Genomic DNA, 12,676 nt, shown 5'->3' on the forward strand with positions numbered 1-12,676 from the left:
ATATTGTAGAGCTTCATCGTCCAGCAGGCTATGTTCGGAAATAATACCTCACTCTTCTTTCAGCCCTTTGAGTCTATAAATGAGAATAATAAATATTCTCCTCTAAAAATAGTTGGGACTTTTATAAGCAACTAAGTGTGAGGGTGATAAGTGTGGTGTGAACACTAAGCAGAAAAAAGAAAACTGACTGTGTTTCTAAAATAATCATCACATTCAAGGGCTAGAAATGGCCTTGAAACGTCCTCTACCAGGGAGTTGGAGTTGAAACTGCCTCTCCATAGGCAGATTTCTCTGTGACTTGGCCTAGAATTCCCTCTTTTGGAAACATGCACAAGACTGAGGACATGTCTCTGGAAGGACCTAATCTGAGAGCACACCCATTACCTTCCAGAGAATGAAGTCTGAGCTCAGAGCATTTTGATCTCTCTGGGAAGACCAAGATCTTGATATGTCAGAGATTCTGGATTTTTCTGTAAAGAAGAACTGCTTTCAGTTTCCCAGAAAGCCTTGAAACTCAACACCTAAGTAAAGGGTGTAAAGGAGGGCAGGGGAGAGGTCCTCTTAGGAGACTTATGGTCTTGGGCTGTCCCAGCAGAGAGGGCTGCACAGGAGCACCTGCCCCCACTTGGTGCTCATAGGGTGCCCCTATGGACCTAGCCTGACTAGTACATTGGCCCATTTGGAGGGTTGGGGAGGTTGGATAGACAAGTGGCCTTTGGTGTAGTGCTAGGTCTCTCCATGAGATGGCACTATAGAAAGTGCCCTCATCAATGGCCTTTAAAAAACCCCTCAGGAGACTCGGAAAGCCATCTCCTCCACCTGGTCCTTTCCCTTTGATGATGCTATTCCCACATGTAGACACTTTAAAAATCCCAACCATTCCTAGACATTCATAATGCTCATTTACAGATCACTTAGATGGACAGAATGGGAAAAAATTCCTTAGAAGAATAATAACAGTAATAGCTCAAACATAGTTCATACCAACTATAAACTAGGCACTGTGTTGTATACTTTGTGTGGATTCCCTCATTTTATCCTCTCAACAACCCTTTGAAGTAGGGATGATCATCTCCACTTCACAGATAAGGAAACTGAGGCTTTGGAGAGAATAAGTAAATGGTCATGTGACTAGTAAGTGGTGGGAGAGGGAATTGGAATCTAGGTCTATGACTCAGCCTAGATGGGGGGAATGGGGAAAGAAATATCAGGTCAGAGGGGACAGTAAGCTGTAGGTAAGAGTGTAATATAGCCCCAAGAAGGTGGCTCCTGAATAATGAACCCCGAAAGTGGAACCCCAGTGGGCTGAACAGTTACAAGTGAGCTCAGACAGGAAAGAGGCCACCAGATACATAAAAGCGTGCCCACAGTCAGAGGCCTGTCCTGCCTGCATTGTAGGTCAAACCACAAGCCACCCTAGAGACAGCCACCGGCCTAGGGGAACCATTCTCTGCCCAAATGCCTAACTCAAGAGAACCATTTGTACAGGTTCTGGCTCAGGCAGGGGGCTCTGAAGGCTAAACCACCTCTTGCTGTCAAGGCTACCAAATGTAACTTCTGGGGTCATAGGGTGGCTGTGCTGTGGTTTCTGACCATTTCCCAGAACTTAAGCAGGTAGGGCTAGTCCCTTTATTTGGGGCACTGATATCAGCAAAGGGGTTGCTACTGTGATTTAAAACAAGATGGAACAGGGTGACATTTGACTTAGGAAGAAACCACGGTGGTGTATACTAAAGCTAGCCCTCTAGGACCATGCTGCCCAATGAAAATAATACAAGCCATATGTCTAGTGTTAAAGTTTCTAGTAGCCATGTTTTTTAAAAGCACTGACAGATGAAAAAAATTTACATTTCATTTAACCAAACATATTCAAAATATTTTTTCAATAGGTAGTCGATGTAAAAAAATGTTAATGTGATCTCATATTTTTCATATTAAGTCTTGGAAACATGGTATTCTTTTACACCTAGAGCGGATCTCAGTTTGGGCCAGTCACATTTCAAGTTCTCAATAGCCACAAGAAGCTAGTGGCTCCATAGTAGACAGGGCAGCTGCAAGCTCTTAGAATTAGAAAGCCAGATGTTTTGTTAGTCTCTATAATTAACAAAAGCAATTACAAAAAAAAAAAAAATAGGGGCGCCTGGGTGGCTCAGTCAGTTAAGCATCTGACTTTGGCTCAGGTCATGATCTCGCTGTTCGTGAGTTCAAGCCCTGCATAGGACTCTGTGCTGACAACTCAGAGCCTGGAGCCTGCTTCAGATTATGTGTCTCCCTCTCTCTCTGCCCCTCCCCCACTCATGCTCTGTCTATCAAAAATAAATGTTGAAAAAAATTTTTTAATAATAAATAAATAAAACTACTAATCTCTGAGTTGGCCAAGTCCTATGCCAAATGCTTTATGTAGTTATGTCATTTAATCCTAGAGATAGTGTGTGTTCTAAGCCGTATTTTCAGGTATGAGAATAAATCAAAGTCCAAGGCCACCAGGAACAGTTGTGCAGACTGCAATCCACAACTCTAGGGAATGCTGTTCGTGTATGCTACAGTGTGAATTGTACTTTTTAGAGTTATGCAGTGTATAACCTTCACAACTGTACATAGAAGACCTAAGAGCCCCACTAGATGTGATGAAGAAGAGCTTTTCAGGCAGAACTGGGTCCAAGTCCCAATTCTTCCATTTACTAGTTGGATGGTCTTGGACAAGGTACTTATTTTCTTTGTCTGAGTTTCCTTATGTGTAAAACAAGAGTAATAGTACATTAGTATCTTCCTCGTCATATTGAGGGAATGAAATGAGTGTATAAAAGTCTTAAAACAGTGCCTACTTCATAGTAAGCCCTCAATAAGTGTTTATTACTTCTGATTTCCACTATGCTAGTGGTCCTCCAGGTGTCCTCAGGACCCAGATTGGAAGCCATTTGAATTAGCTGGTTCACTCATGCTTTTGCTCTGCAAATATTTATTGATGCCTACTGACTGCCAGGCCCTGGGGACACAGGGCTAAGTAGGACAGAACAGCCTGCACCTCTCACATTGCTTTCTGCTCTGACATTCTGTAGTCCTCCTGGGGTTGAACAGAGACAAAATTGGGCAGTAGGTGAGATTTCTTACAGAGCCTCATTATCCTTCAGTCTTCTTGCTCCTCCTCTTGAGCACATGTAACCCTCATCCTCCCCCAGATCTCTGTCTTTGAGAAAAGTATTCAAAGCCATCAGAGATTTCAAGTGAGACCTTCTTCAGGGATGTTTTCACTTAAAAGACAAGCTTGGGGTAGTATTTACACCAAAGGAATGGACACAGTTGCGAACTGTTCCAACAAGTTGGCACACTGGGGTGGAAAGGAAGATATTTGGACAGAGCGGATTTCTTCCTTCTCGGCATCCTCAGATCACAGAATTTGTGTGGAGGGGGTCTGTGTACTCATGACTTCCTCCTTTTACTCAGCAAACACTGAAGTTTCTGTCACGGACCAGGCTTTGCACTAGGAGCACGAAAACAAACCAGATCCGGTTGCACCCCCAGGATGCTCACAAGTTGACACCACTGGTCCTCACAAAGACCACCGAGTGCTGCTGGGTAGAGACCCCCAGTAAGCCAGATGGAATGCAGTGCGGGCCCTAGGCAGCCTCCCACATTTTTAGACCTGCACCATCCAATTCATTTGCCACTAGCTGTACACAGCTATTCAATTTTAAGTAAAAATAGATTTAAAAAATCAGCTCCTCAATCACAGTAGCCACATTTCCAGGGCTCAATGGCCAAATGTGACTGGTGGCTACTGTAAGGGACAGTGCAGAGTACAACATCATGGAAAGCCTACTGGCCAGTGCTACCTTGGACAGTACACACTTGTTTTCTTCTTTTTTCTGCAGATCAGTGAGATCGTCGGCTATGAAATAAAACCCACAGAAACAACTTGCCTTTCAAATATGCTGGAATACGGATTCGGCAAATTTGTTGACAAGTAAGACTCCTTCTCTCCTTCAGGAAGCTTTTCCATCAAAGTATCTAAGTTCCTACAGGATATGACTGACCTCAGGCTGTTTTTCTCTTTATGGTTCGGGGTAACTTAAGCATTTTTAATAACCTCCACCTTGGGTGATTAGCTACTGGTGAAACTCACTTTCAGCTGCTGGGTTGATGATGGATTATAACTAGAAAATTGAATCAGAGATTTTATTTTAAAGGGAAATTACAAAAAACAAACAAAAAAGCTCTTGGAACCTGAGCTCCAAGCCCAGGTCTCAGTGACTTCAGGTAAAACTGTTCCACCTTTTCTGGGCTTCAGTTTCTTCCTCCCTTCCTCCCTCCTTCCCACCCTCCTTTCCTTCCTCCCTCCCTCCTGAGAGAGAGAGAGAGAGGCAGAAAGAGAGGGACAGAGGATCCGAAGTGGGCTCTGTGCTGACAGCAGAGAGTCCAATGCAGGGCTCAAACTCATGATCCGTGAGATCACGACCCGAGTGGAAGTTGGATGCTCAACCGATCAAGCCACCCAGGCGCCCCCAGTTTCCTCTTTTGAACAAAAAACCAGCAATAAACAGGAGCAGCTCTCTGAGTTCTTAGAGTCCGGGAAACATGGTCCAGTGAGAGAATGTTTCACTTGCTTTCTCCTTTTCTCCAAATGCCCCTAGAGTCTGTGTGCCAGAAACTGTGTTCTTTGAATTGCTGTTTTCAGGACCCAGAGACTCGTTGGACCTTGACTGTCCACACCTCCAGGGCAGGGGATTGGAGATACTGTATTGCCTGGACCGGAGTCCCTGTCAGACAGCTGGGTTCAGGTCTAACTCGACACATGCTTCTCAGAGTGTGGCCCCAGACCAGCTGCATCAGCATCACCTGGGAACCTATTAGAATTGTATATTCTCAGGCCCCACCCCAGTCTGCTGAATCAGAAATTCTGGGTGTGGACCCTGCAATCTATGCTTTAACCGGCTTTTCAGATCAGCACTGTCCAGTCCAGAAGCCACCAGCCACATATCCTACTGAGCCCTTGAAATGTAACTATTCTGAATTAGAGGTGAGGCAAATATAAATAGAGGCTGGGTTTCAAAGGCTTATTAAGAAAAAAAAGCAAAATGTCTAATGAGTTTTAATATTGATTATATGTTGAAATGAATATTTTTGATATACTGAATTAAATAAATTATTAAAAATTTTTTCACCTGTTTCTTTTTACATTTTCAAAATATGGCTACTGGAAACCTTAAAGTGACATGTGACCCACCTTTTATTTAGAATGGGCAGTACTGCTCCAGGTGATTCTGATGCACGCCAGAGTTTGGAACCCCTTTCTCCATCCCTGTGGGATAGGCCCCCAAATCTCTCTGCCATCTGAATGCTCTGATTCCCACCCCCCTAATACCACCATTGTAGTCCCTTTGTGAGGAGGAAGCCTAGAGACAGATTAGTGAGATTGTTGGCTATGAAATAAAACCCACAGAAACGGTGTAGGTTATTTCATGAAAAGGCTTCATTTTCCCCGATAAGATAGATGTTTCTAAGAGAGACCAGCTATAGAACATTTATGCTGCACCAACATTTAATAAACATTAACCAACTTATCCATCACTATAACCTAATGTTGTAGCTACTATTATTCCTATTTTACAGATGAAGAAGCAAGTTGATCTGAGTGTTTAGGTAACTTGACAGAGGTCACAGCTAGTAACTCAATGAACCAAGACTGGAGCCCAGACTGGCTGATTCGAGAGCCTAAAGTATTGTTACCCTGTACTGCCTAAAAAATAAACTCCTCTAAGGAGATGGAAACCAAGCAAACACACAGCAACTCTGCCACTTTCCGTGCCAGCTGGCCCCACTGTGACAAACCCAGAAGTGGTGACACCTTGGCTAAGTTGTTTGCCTCTGTGTGTCTCAGTATCCTTATCTGTAAAATGGGAAGAAGAATAGTAGCTGGGCAATTAGAGTCATGTTGAGTGTTATGAGGAAAGGCATATAACCTGAGCTGAGTTAACGTCTAAGTTCTCAGCCACAACCTGTTAATGAGGCGTGCAGTCCCAGGTCTCCATCATCCCATAGTTAATGCAACTTTGTCACATCACACTGTTAGTGGGCTCCTTTAGCACATTTGGTTAAGGTCAACTGTTGCTGGACTTCAGGGATGCCCAAACTTATTAATGCTTCTCCTGTGCAATATTTTGCATAATTATAAGTCATAAAGCATGTTGCAAACATTTTATCTTATTTAATTATACCAACAACCCCTGATATGTGCAGAGGCAGACCCACTACGGCCTGTTGAGTGACTTGGTCACAGACATGCAGACAGCCTCTTTGTCTCACTCCCACCTGGGCTGGCACCTGCCTTTATTAATTATTCCCTAAATGCACACTCATTTTGTCATCTCCCAAGAAGGCCACGTTTAGGATGATGACCATGCTGCTGAAGTCTTGATCAGTCATTCTTTGGAATGGGCCTCATCCACTACCCTCAAGGAAGCTGAGCAAAGGTTCTCAGCTCTGTTTAGTTGACCCTATTTGGCTGACCACGTGTGGACAATTCTCTTGCTCCTTCTGATAAGGAGAAGAGAAAAGGCACATAGTGGAGGAGGAAGAAACACTGGATTGGAAGTCAGAGGAACTAGTGTCTGGACCTGGTTCCAGCACTCCCTGGCTGCAATTGAGGCTTTGGGGTTATCACTTGCTTCATCTGGGCTTCAGTTGCCTATATGCAAAGACCAGATAGTGTCATCTCCAGTCAAGCTTGCAATGAAAGACAAGTGCCGAGGCAGAGAGAATAATCCCTCCTTCTCCTTCCAAGAACTTGGCTTCCTGGTTCTTCCCAATTCCCAGGCCACACCTGAGTTTAGGACCCCAACTCTCCATGTGGAAGCAAGAAGAAAGGAACTTGTCTTCCCCTTTTCTGTGGAACAGAGGGGCTATGGATGTGAACCCAGCATATCAGGAAAATAGCAGTGATTTTTAAAAAGGTAGGGACATGGGCACCTGCGTGGCTCAGTTGGTTGGGTGTCCGACTTCAACCCAGGTCATGATCTCTTGGTCCATGAGATCATGGACCCTGTGTTGGGCTCTGTGCTGACAACTGAGAGCCTGGAGTCTGCTTCAGATTCTGCCTCCCTCTCTCTCTGCCCCTCGCTCATGTTCTCTCTCTCTCTCTGTCTCTCTCTGTCTCTGTCTCTCTGTCTGTCTCTCTCTCTCTCTCTCTCTCAAAAATAAGTAAACATTAAAATTAAAAAGGTAGGGCAGGGGCTCCTGGCTGGCTCACTTGGTAGAGCATGTGACTCTTGATCTTGGGATTGTGAGTTCGAGCCCCATATTGGGTATACAGATTATGTTTAAAAAAAAAAAGGGCAGGGACAGGAAGTGGAACAAAGCCATCGTGTAAATTAATAGAAGTTCTAACATCTAAATAGGAAGTCAATAATAATTCTGGGGGAAATAAGGAGTAAATGAAAATAGAGAAAAGGGGGTCTTATTTTAATGGCTTTGAAAGAATGGTTCTCAACTGGGGACAATCCACCCCACCCCCGCTGGGAAACATTTGACAATATCTGGAGACATTTTCGATTGCCACAACTGGCAAGAGGTGGGAGCAGGGGGAGTCTGCTACTGGCATCTATTGAGTAGATGCCAAGGATGCTACTAAACATCCTCCAATGTACAGGAGGATGTACAGCCCCCTCTCCCAACAGAGTTAATTAGTATTAGTTTGCTAGGGCTGCTATAACAAATACCTTAGGCTGGGTGGCATAAACAACAGAAACTTATTTTCTCATAGTTCTGGATGCTGGAGGTCCAAGATCAAGGCATTGGCAGAATTGGTTCCTTGTGAGGACTCTCTTTTTGGTTTGCAGAAGACTGCTTTCTCCCTGTATCCTCACATGGTCTTACCTCTGTGTGTGTCTGTCTTAATTTCATGTAAGGACCCCAGTCATATTGGATTAGAACCCATCCTAATGACCTCATTTTAACTGAACTATCTCTAACTGATCTCTTTTTTAAGATTTTAATTCCAGTATATTAGTGTTATATTAGTTTCAGATGTACAATATAGTGATCAACAACTCTGTACATAACTAAACTACCTCTTTAAAGACCCTATCTCTGGGGCACCTGGGTTGGCTCAGTGGGTTAAGCGTCTGACTCTTGATTTCGCCCAGATCATGATCCAACGGTTTCGTGAGTTTGAGCCCAACGTTGGGTTCTCCACAGCTGGCAGCACAGAGCCTGCTTGGGATTCTCCGCAACCCCCCCCCCCCGCTCCTCCCCCCACTCACAATGTCCCCTGTCTTTCTCAAATAAATAAACTTCAAAAATAAAAGTAAAGACCCTATCTCCAAACGGGATACCCCTCATTCTCAGATTCTGGGGTTTAGGACTTCAATGCATGATTTTTGGGGGGATGCAATTCAGCCCATAACACAGCCCGTACACCACTGGTGCTGAGGGTGAGAAACTCTGCAAAACACTGGAGGTAACCAGCACGTCTTAGAGCCGGGTGTTATTAAACATTTTAGTAAAATTAAGGGCATTTTGAATTTGTCTTAAGGATGAACCAAAATTACTCCTCTGCCATGTTTTCACTGCCCTCCTTCCTCCTGTTGATGTTGCTATTGCTGTGTTCTCTCTAGACTGGAGCCCATTGGTGCAGCCGCCAGTAAGGAATACTCTCTGGAGAAAAACCTGGAAAAAATGAAGTTAGACTGGGTTAACATGATGTTCAACTTTGTGAAGTACAGGGACACTGTGAGTGTTAGTCCAACTGCCCAGCTCCCTGACAGCAGCCCCTTGATTATGTAGCAGGTGACAGAGGGGAGTCATTCAGAATTGCAACAGCACTTGGGAAGGAGGGATCTCTAACGTCTTGTTTTTTAATTTATTTTTATTGAGATATAATTGACATGCAACATTGTGTAAGTTTGAGATGTAAAATGTGTTGATTTGATACATTTATGTATTGCAATATGATCACCACCCTAGTGTTAGCTAACAGCCCTGTTATGTCACATAATTATCATTTCTTTTTTGTGGTAGGAACAATTAAGATCCAGTTTCTTAGCAACTTTGGAGTTTTTCTTGCCGGCTTGTCTATAATCACTATCCTGTGCATTAGATTGTTTCCTCCCATCTGCCTTCACGTGCCAGTCATTCTTCCTCCCCAGCCCACCCACCGGAAGGGTGCATTTTTAAATGAGAAAGGCCTTTTGATTGAGAGCTACAGGCTTTCTCAGTGCAAAGAAACTGAGTAAGCGTGCTGAGTTAGCATCTCCCAGGGAGGGCTCCCCAGGCCTCTCAGAAGCATACCTGGGTAAACAATGCTTAGATCATCTTAAAAAAAAAAAAATCCGCAATTGATTCTTTCTGGCTCCTCTTACCCACAGAATCTGTATTTTTCAAGCACTCCTGTTTTTTTTTTTTTCTAACGTGCAGTACAGATTAAGAAACTCCCTGTCCCCCAGGCTGCATGTTATCTTTTGTGACTCTCCACTGCTTTAACTTGAATGGTCACGGCACCTTGATCACGTGGATAGGAACTATAGCTGAGCCAATGTAAGGGAAGAGAACTGTGGCCTCTCTCAGCAAGACCAGGCCACTGACAGTGCCAGTAGCGTGGTGCTACATCACCTGATGGGATTGGATACTGCTAGGGGCTGTTGGGCTGGGGTGAGAGGTTGAACCTGGGGAACCTGGAAACAGGTCAGTTGCACCTGGCCCATCTTCAGAGTTTGGGACTGACACAACTATAGACAAGGATCGACAGCAAAAGGGAGTCACAGTAGCACTTTATCAAGAGCTAGACACACCTTCTGATTCAGAGCTACTGGTAGAAGGTACATGAGAGAATATATCCTAGCTCCAATTTAACCACCCAGATGTGGGCTTGAAGGAAGTGAAAACAGACCCAGAAAGGCCAGACCTGCCAGACAGGGGCAGACCCTTATCAGCTTGCTCACCACAGTGGCCCAGAAGGAAGAAGAGTGCCATTCACAGGGGCTGAGCTCCAAGGCACAGTAACCTGAGCTCCTAGTAAAATATGGCCCAGTAAATGTATAGGCAGAAGTTCCCAAACTTTTTTCTGTGTGTGGTACCTTTGTGTCTCGGTAACTTTGTTTTTTTATAGTTCCCCTCCCCGGGCTGAAAGAAACACCTAACAGCTTTGTTTATGAAGTAATAAGGTTCAAACAACTTTAATAAGTATTTGTGTCATTTCAACAACTGTTTTTTTTAATCCATATAAATGGAAAGAAAAAAACATTTGTGTTTCATTTTTAAATAACCACAACTAATTGCTGCTAGTTTGCTGCAGCGCCCAGGGGTACCTTGGCACACAGTATGGGAACCACAGGTCAAGGTCCAACCAGTCAGATTAGCAGCTCATCCTACCTGAGAGAGAACCAGCAAAGCAAGTGGAAGTAGGAACATAGAGAAGGGACTAGAATAATATGCCCTTCCCCCACCCAGTCCCCAACAGCTACTAGTTGTAGGTCTGGGCTGGAACCATGTTTGATTTCTGCAAAGGAGGTAGAAAATAAATGTCTTTAAGAACACTTTCGAGGAAGAGAATAGAAATTCCATGCCCTGTGAGACAGATTTCTGTCCCACTTGGGTGGAGATCTGAGCTGTGGGGCCTTTGGAGATCAGCATGAAAAGTGGGGGGCGGGGAGGGAGGGCTTGTGGTTTTGAACGGTCGGGGAATCTTTATTCATAGGGTACAAGCATCTTGTGTGCGGTTGATGACATTCAGCTGTTACTTGATGATCACGTGATAAAGACCCAGACTATGTGTGGCTCCCCATTCATCAAACCAATAGAAGCAGAATGCCGGGTAAGAGGAAATGAGATTGAGGGTTCTTGATGTCTCATTAGCTCTGGGTTTGCTGGAGGAGGGAGAAGATTTTTAAGTTCAGTTAACAAAGAAGCTCACTTTTTCCTGATTGGAAAAAATACATAACTCAAGACTGAAAGCAATAACCATCCAAGTAAGCATATGGCACTCTGAGCCTTTACAGTAGTCTGCCAAAAGAGAAGATGAGATGATTTTAATGCACTGAATAAAAATACATTTGTAAAGTATTTTATGAGCTAGAGTAATCTAGAATATAAACTACATAAGAGTAGGGGTTTAGGCTCCTTTCTTGCCTCAGTGTTTGTGGAAGTGGCATAAGCTAAGGCCACTCTGGAGCCAGACTGCCTGGGTTCAAATTCTGGCTTTGTACCTTGTTGTGTGACCTTGGGAAAGTTACTTGAACTGTTCTATGTCCATTTCTGCATCTGTAAAGTGAGATTTGTAATAGTATCTCCCTCATAAATCTGTTGAATTAAACTGGTTTCATATATGTAAAGCACTCAGACCATCACTTGTCACAGAGTAAGCATTATAGCTGCTATTAATATTATTCCATTGGGAAAACTGCATGAAGGCAAGGACTCTTGTTTTTTTCATTGCTGTATCCACATTGCCTAATGACCAGAACACTGGGGGCAAATAATAAGTACTTTCTTAAACAAGTGAATGAGCAAATGAATGAATGAATCCATCCAGTTTGTTCAGGCAATGGGTCTGTGTTGCAGAGTGGCAGGTTAATGATTCAGATATGAAATGCTAAATTCGCAGAAATGGGAAGAGAAGCTGGTTCGTGTGCAGGAAATTTTGGAGGCCTGGTTGAAATGCCAAGCCACCTGGCTGTACCTGGAACCGATCTTCAGCTCAGAGGACATCATAGCCCAGATGCCAGAAGAGGGCAGGAAATTTGCCACCGTTGATAGTTACTGGAAATCACTCATGTCCCAAGCGGTGAGTTTTTCCTCCCTAGCACATCTCTCCATCAGGAATGTGGGATGCTGTACAGATGTTCCTCACTGCACATCGTAGCCATGTCCCTTGAAATTTATAAGTAAACTAGATTTTTTCAAATTTGATATTTTTTAAATTTTTTTCTAATTTTGAAAGTTGTTACTAAAAATTCAAATGTATAAATATGTAATACAGAGAGTGGAGGCCTTTTGAAAGCCTACCTCCTTAGAGGCAACTGTTAGTAGTTTGTATGATTTAGTTCTCATTCCTAATGAGGTAGAAGACTGTGTCACATGATAATGCAATAGAACTTTTATAGATTGAGGATCATTTTAGAATTCAAATCATTCTCCATATTCAGTTACCTAGTTATTTAACAAATGTTTATTCAATACCCAGCATTGAATTAACAGTCAGAAAACAACTTGAAGATGACTAGTATATGATTTCTGCCTTTATAAAATTCACTGTCTTGTGAGGAGAGACTCAGAGGTAAATAAGAGAGCTATAAAAGAAGTATATATAAACACCTTTTAGAACACAGAAGAGTGGTTTAGTTGCCTGGGAGTGTCAAGAAAGGCTGCAAAGGGGGCAACATCAGAAACAAGCCTTTTAGGATGAGTTCACTGGGCATACAGGGCAATCAGGGGTATCCATTAAGAGATGATACCTTTTTCCTTTTTGAAGTCAAGTGTACTCAAATTGGGGCTCACTTATAAAGAATTTATCTCAAGAATATTTATCTGTGTTAGTGGGAATTTATATTGCCCAACCAGTGGAGCCAGTTTTCATGATATCCTGCTTCCTCCAACTCCATATTAGTTAGATTCTTCAGTTGCAAGTGTTCAGTAACAAAAGTTCCACTGAATAAATTTTAAAGATCAAATTGGCTTTTTTAAA

At 43.3% G+C, this 12,676-nt stretch overlaps 1 protein-coding gene across 1 annotated transcript in view; it reads left to right on the forward strand.

Moving 5' to 3' along the window:
* The window catches only part of DNAH3 (dynein axonemal heavy chain 3), a 164,550-nt gene that overhangs the window by 44,338 nt on the left and 107,536 nt on the right, over positions 1–12,676 (forward strand). Inside the window, exons 19-22 of the mRNA XM_043560338.1 lie at positions 3,873–3,964; positions 8,613–8,727; positions 10,691–10,807; positions 11,597–11,776. Coding sequence (XP_043416273.1) covers positions 3,873–3,964; positions 8,613–8,727; positions 10,691–10,807; positions 11,597–11,776 — 504 coding nt within the window. The remainder of the gene's footprint in view (positions 1–3,872; positions 3,965–8,612; positions 8,728–10,690; positions 10,808–11,596; positions 11,777–12,676) is intronic.

This window comes from Prionailurus bengalensis, chromosome E3 (assembly GCF_016509475.1).
Source record: "Prionailurus bengalensis isolate Pbe53 chromosome E3, Fcat_Pben_1.1_paternal_pri, whole genome shotgun sequence".
In the NCBI taxonomy this organism is placed as follows: Eukaryota; Metazoa; Chordata; class Mammalia; order Carnivora; family Felidae; genus Prionailurus; species Prionailurus bengalensis.